At 41.0% G+C, this 6948-nt stretch overlaps 1 protein-coding gene across 3 annotated transcripts in view; it reads right to left on the bottom strand.

The window, feature by feature from the left end:
- The window catches only part of LOC111658215 (proprotein convertase subtilisin/kexin type 5-like), a 68730-nt gene that overhangs the window by 35374 nt on the left and 26408 nt on the right, over nt 1-6948 (bottom strand). For all 3 annotated transcript variants that reach the window (XM_087175241.1, XM_023410642.2, XM_023410641.2), the window contains exons 9-10: nt 5800-5900; nt 798-901 (exon numbers count right to left, since the gene is read on the bottom strand). In XM_087175241.1, coding sequence (XP_087031367.1) covers nt 798-901; nt 5800-5900 — 205 coding nt within the window. The remainder of the gene's footprint in view (nt 1-797; nt 902-5799; nt 5901-6948) is intronic.

Below are 6948 nucleotides of genomic sequence, written 5' to 3'. Positions count from 1 at the left end.
ACCCCCCTCCCCAGTCCTGTTTCTCTTTAGTTCCTCTTTGAAAAAACAGACACTTGGAAACTCTCCAGGCACACTGGGCCTGCAGCCTGGCTGACCCTTAGTTCTCACTCTCTTGGTTTCTTTCCCTCATACACACATGCACACATACACACACGCAGGTATGCATACACACTTAAACACGCACTCACAACATTACAAAACAGCAACCACCACATGGACCCTGACAGATGGCAGCTGGCGGCGCAGTAGTTTAGCAAGAAGGAAAATTTTTTTGGATGCTGCTCAGCTCCCGTCTTCTGATTGGAGAAAACAGATCCAGGAATCAAACACTGATTTCTCTGTGACTTTTTTGTATATTGTATTTTTCTTTCAAACACACTGTATTCCTGCATAAATAGAAATGCAACTGTTGCTTAACTGAGGTGTGCTGATGCTGTGGACCCACAGCAGCATCTAGATTGTGGCCCAGCATTTAAACTGGTCTGAAGATGTCACAAAGATTTAGCTTTTCTTTTATTGCTTGGTACAGTTACTACCAGATTCACCAATTACCAAAACACAACTCAGAGATATTTTTTTATTGATATATTTTTAAGCCAATCGGGTACCTTGTGTTTGTTAATTTGATTGCTTTTATGGTGTATTGAAAAGAAGATGTACAGATTTATAGCAGTGAAAAAAAATCTCATCAACTCTGATCAGAATAAGACTTTTTTTTAAGTGATTATCAGTTGTACAATTCAACTGATACCGTCTCTGCATGTATGTCTATCATGTGTGTGTGCTTGTGTTTGTACCATTGTAACCAGCAGCATTGGTCTTCCAGTCAGGGGCGCTGAGATGTCCAGCTCTGGAGGTCTTTACAATGATGTGCTGTACATCTCTCCATGTTAGAAGAGGACTAGCAGAAGCAAACACACACAAACACATTTATTTATTCATTGCAGTTTAAAAAATAGTAGGGAGACATAACTGAGCACAAAGTAAATAAGTGACCATAAAAACCATAACTTTGTTATTGGCGTAATTATGGGATAGGGGGAGAATAGGTGGATGAAAGGTAAACATAAAAAGGTTGGGATAGAAGAGGGAGGAGGTAGAAAAACAAATCATGAGGAGCAAGAAAGAGGATGAAATGTAAAACAATGTAAAGAAAACATAGTAATATACAGTAGGTGGAAGATTACTGAGAGAGAAAATTACAGAGAGGCATAAATGGAAAGCGTAGATGCCCGTTCATCTGTCCCTGGTTTCTCAGATCTCACGTGAGATCCATTATGAGATGGCAGCCATGTGTCTCGACTCCTTTGATGTCCAAACGCTACATTAAAGGGAAAAACCAGGAAGAAGTGGGTCACCAAGTTTCCTGGGATTCCCTTCCATCTCATATGCTGGCCAGATGCTCTGTTCCCTCCCCTCATGTCACTCGCCATCTGAGACCGCCACAATCCAGTACTACTCTGTATCATGCAACCTAAAACTAACATTTAAGGTTTGCAGCCCAACATTCAAACTTTAAAATTTAGGAAGATAAACAGGTATGGTGTGAGAGGAAGCATCAGGCAGCAAAATGAGTCTGACCTGAACACTCTGTGCCTTTGCCTGTTGAGCTGCTGGCATGAGAGCAGGTTTCTTTCAGAGCTTCCCGTGATCTCTGTTAAACCAAGAACGCACTAGAGGACGTTTAAAATGCTGAGCGTTATCAGAATCACACATTTAGCCACAGAGTTCAACAGATTACAGTCAAAAGCCACATTCTTATATGCACTTTATACTACAGACAAGATGAAAAAATCCAATACATACAGAGTTGCCAGAACATTCACAGAATAGGCTACTGTTCTATATTATTTGTTTTATCGTCTTTAATTTAAAGCACATTGAGTTTACTTGTGTGTAAGAAAAAATACCTTTCCCTCTCCCTTGATGCCACATTTCAGTTGTAAATGGTGAGAACAAAACTCAACAATCTAGACATAAAAATATCAAGAACAGTCATGCCAACGTGGGATTGTTTCAAATGGGAGAGATCAAAGTGTGGACGCTGAGGATCACTGCCATAGATAGATATTTGAAGCCAGCAATATGTTGTTGACCTTCCCTATTTGTCACAACCCAGTGCAAGTTCATGGGCATGTAGTGAAATCAGAATCATAGTTGGTATTTTAATCTTGCAGAGTATTCCTGGTAAAAGTAAAGGTACAACATTTCAGCTTATACTGAAGGCCGGGCATCACTCTCTCGTAGTAGTAAGAAGTTGGAAAAGAGCTGAACTCTTCACGCTGTCCATCATTCCTTAATCAAATTGACTTAATGGACTGTTTAGCCAAACTTTTTGCAATTATCAGAGTTATATTCTAGGAAAACTGTGATCATGATTAGACAAAAATGGGGAATTTATAGATGGGAATATTTCATATATTTATAGTAAACCCTGCTTGTGTTGAACCCAAAATACCACATCCCCATGATGCCCACAATACAACTGTAGCTAAAGACATTGCTGTTACACATGCTTCACTGATGCCCTCACTGAGCCCACATTTCTTAAATCCAGTTGAAAAAAATACTCTGATAGTATAACTATATAAGGATGGTAGCACAGAAAAGAGCTATAAAAAGTCAGAATAATTAAATCTTCAGATCAATATTAATAGGCTTAGCTTTCACTCTGTAATTATGGTTCCATAAATGTTTTATGGTCATTAATTAAAAGTGACTTTGGCATCGTTATCTAGGCCATGACAGCCTTCCCATAAACAAGCCAATACTAATTAATGGAGTAGCTCACATACTGGGGAAAACCAGCAGCGAATAAGAGTGTCTAATATAGGTTTCTCAGTGTTTCTCTCAAGTGTAATTATGGATGAAACCACACAAGTAATCTTTAGGGAGAAAGCCAAGAGGGAAGTGAATGATGGAGATGAAGACACAAAAGTATAACATTTCAGTCTCTCAATTTCACCTAGGTTCAGTCCACTGATGGAAAAATATCCACACGATAATCAGAATTTTTCACGCTAAAATGTGTCACACTAGCATAAATTTCAAATCAGATGAATGGAGAAGAAATTAAGTCTTCTTTTCACCCATCTGTCCCTGCTTTGGTCTCTTAAAGCCTCCCAGTAGATGAGGTTTGTAAGGTAGGTTATCCTTGGTCATTTCTTGCTTATCCCTCCTAATTTCCTCACTGAAGTCTCCAGTCTCCATGTTCACTCACTTTTCCATTTCCTCACTTCCAAGGACAAAGGGAGAGGGGAAAGAAATAAAAGTTTGTGAAGCTCTAAAATGTTGCTCCTTGCCGTGCTAGACTCTAGCTCATAAAGAGATAAATCATGGGCTGTCTTAAAACATCTTAAACTTGGCAAAATCTACAGAGAACAGAGCATGGCGCGCTTTTCTGTAGTAACATGTTCCAATCCACTCTCATATCAAGGGAAAAGACCTCACAAGTTTAGTGAAGTCTAGCGTAATGGCATCTTGACATGTTTATCACAGAAAGTTTGCCCGCTTTCATTCACCAGATAAGAGTAGATACGATCGGCACTGCACAGTTTGTCTAAATTGTTTCCCTGTCCCTCTTTGATCCTGCCCTCTCTTCATCTGCGTGTGCCTGCATGCAAGTTTATCCATGTGAGAAACTGAATGAACGGATAGAAAGAAATAAAGATCGTTTTCCTTGGAGGAGGGAAAAAAAGACCATCGTGACAGTGGTGGAGGCAGAACAAGCACGACAGAGAGGAAGTGAGAGCCAGCAGAAGAGAAGAAAGCAGGCAGGCAGGCAAGAAGCAGTGTGTGATAATCTTGTTGAGGAAACAGGCTTATGTGCCCAGCACTGCCTGGAAACCGAGAATATTTTCTACTGGGAGGATTTGGATTGGATTATCCAGGTTAAATGAAGTGACCTCAGCTAACTGAGCTGCTCAACATGTGATGATGAGGTAAAGCCCAATTCAGAGTCTCTGCACCTCCACTGCACTGTTTCCAATTCATTAATTTATCACAAATTAAGCACCTCAACAGGTATCAAAGAAGAGCGTGCAGGAATCTGCTGTGCCTTACACAAAAAGCAACCAGGACATATATAAGGCATGAGGGCTATAGAGGATACTGAAACCAACTGAAAAAGCTTGCTTTTAGTATCTGTCTGTCTTACTTTCCTCTTCTTGTCGTCATATTGGCACTCAGTCCTTTCTACTAGAAATGTTTGACATGAAAGCATCTGGCCCAGAAAAGTCTGTGTGTAGTTCTGCTTGTTGCAGAGATCTTAAAAGATCAAGTAAAGCCACAGTCCTGCACTTATTCTGCTACTGATGGCATCCTGAAACTGAGAGCTAAATGGTTTATGCATTTAAAAGCAGCAAAGGGGCACGAAACTGGGAATCATCATACAACAATATCCCAGTACTTTGTCCACTATAACAATGATATTTAGAAATATGTTTTCAAACAATTATCTGCCACACTTTGTGTGTGCCTCGTTTTCTCTGAAAATATAGTACTCATTCATATTCTACATCTACTTACTACATTATGAAGAGCCTTCAGTTTTGTAGACAGCTGAGATGGAACACTGTGTACCAAAGTGCATTAAACATCCTTTTCTCAGCACACACAGCAACATGAACACATGTGATCATTCAAATTTAAAATAGCCATAAATGGGCAGAAGGCTGAGCTGCCACAAAGCAGAAGAGCTCAGAGTTCAAATGTCTGCAGTAAAGCAGAGAAATACTCTTGCATGAGGATCCCAAGACAACATGATTGTGATATTTGTGCCAGTGTATTCATAATGGATCACAAGGGACTGGCTCACAATATATTGTGATGTCAAATTAGTTGGCACAATCCCAGGCAAGACAGACTACAGTATATACACGCTGCAGCTATACATGGTTGTGACTTCTCAGTGGAGAGTTTAATCCTGTTAAACTTCGAGCACAGGTCACCATTGAAGGAGAGTGATGGCAATCCATATCCAGGCAAGTACCTGAAAAGCACAGGCCCCGACTATTAAAGTGGAAACCCCCTATACTTAATCTTATCGTTTACAGAAAGTAGGACTCGGCATAGTGCTTCTCTACTCCAAAATGTGCCCAACACATATATGTGGTAACTCTCTGACATTTCTCAGTGCAGGAAATCAAAATGTCCACTGTTAATGTTGCACTGGGATCAATAATAACAGGTAAATATCAACAGCTGATAACTCCTTTGAATGAGCTTTCCAGCTTCACCACTTGCACCCACACATCGCTATGAACACTCAAACCTGCTTTACACAGACCTTTAGAACAAGGCATCTCTGCTACCTGTCTAACCTAATTGCTTGTAGGTGCTGATACACTGAAGTGAATGGAAGCAGGTGTGTAATGTATTATACTAAGATGATGTGCCTTAATCATTATGTTCTCTAAGCCACCGTGCAGAAGTAGATTTACTCTACACTTGTATCGCTCCAGCTGAGGTTGATCTGTGAGCATGTGTCTTGCGGTAGTGTCTATGTGCTGTATAGTCCAGCTGCCCTGTATGTCAGTCATACTCTGAAACCTGATGTACCTCTGTACATCATCAACGTGTCTCTGCACACAAACCTGGGATGAGATTAACTGATTAAAACAAAGAGCCTTTTCAAGTAGTTAAATGCATCTCTACCGCTAACTTGACAATGATGCATTTGTGAGAAAAAGCTTCACGTGTTCCCCTTATAGATCAATGAAGCCAGAGGACAAGACGGCATTAGAAGGTAAGCAAGGGGTAAAGGGATGAAGTGAAGGGATGAGGTTAAATGGATCTTACTTTGCCTCCAGGGCCAGAGCAATAATGGCAGCAGCCATAGGAGCCGATGCCGATGTCCCTGTGTGACTGTCTGTACACCGATGTCTCAGGTCTGTTGTGATCTGCAGATAGAGGAAAAGGGGAGAAAGTCACATGGGTACAAAAGAGAGATAAAGAGGAAGTAAGAAAGAAAGAAATAAGTAGTAAGAGAAAAGAGGCAGGTAAGAAACAGGAGAGGAAGGAGGAGTCAAAGTCACAGATGAGAGGGGAGAAATTTCATAAATAAGAAAGCCATAAACAAATATATGCAGGAGAAGAACAGAGGGGTGTTACAGAGGTGGAGGGAGAGAATGAGCAGAACAAATAGTGACGATGATGGCAGGAGGAGAGAGAGAAAGAGAAACAGACAGACAAAGAGAGATTGAAGTCATGAGGATCAGGAGGATTTAGACACACCTGAAACTCACATTCCAGCTTTGATACACTGCCTCGCTAGAGATAACACACACAGACACTCACACACAAGTGCACAAATCTCCGGTTTCCCCAAGAGTTGTTTCCGCAAGGAATCAATGCACAAGGAGAAACAAAGGACAAAGAGTAAGAAGCAATAAGAGGTAATAAAAGGTGTTTTTAAAGAGCTGTATCTTTGCTTTGATTGTGTGGACTTTAGTCAGCCAACTAGTCAAACAGCTTGACAGTCAGTCAGCCAACAGAAGCTTAGCTAAGTTCCAGTCTGAGCCCTCATCAAAGGACCTTTCCAGGACTAAAGAGTTTGAGGGACTATCTGAAGACAGACAGACAGACAGACACACACAGACACACACACACACACACACACACACACACGAAATGGTTTAGTAAGAAGTGAAAGTAGTCCAATAGTATTAGAGTAGACAGGACAGTATGTCCTCAACTAGATTAGACTTACTTTCAGATGTATGAGGTTTACTGTGTGTACAAAGCCAGAGGGACACTGTAAAGAATGCATGTGTGCTTGTGTGTGTGTGTGTGTGTGTGTGTGTGTGTGTGTGTGTGTGTGTGTGTTTGTGTGTGTGTGTGTGTGTCTGTAGCATCGGTACAAGGAATGTAGCAAAACACTGCCAGACAAGCTAGCTCACAGTGGCCAACTGTCACTGTCCATCCCAGTGGAACATGAGAGAGATTTGG

This window comes from Seriola lalandi, unplaced genomic scaffold (genome assembly GCF_002814215.2).
Source record: "Seriola lalandi dorsalis isolate HSWRI2012SDOR001 ecotype SW California unplaced genomic scaffold, Sedor1 jcf7180002054427, whole genome shotgun sequence".
In the NCBI taxonomy this organism is placed as follows: Eukaryota; Metazoa; Chordata; class Actinopteri; order Carangiformes; family Carangidae; genus Seriola; species Seriola lalandi.
This window is presented reverse-complemented; position numbering and strand designations above follow the sequence as displayed.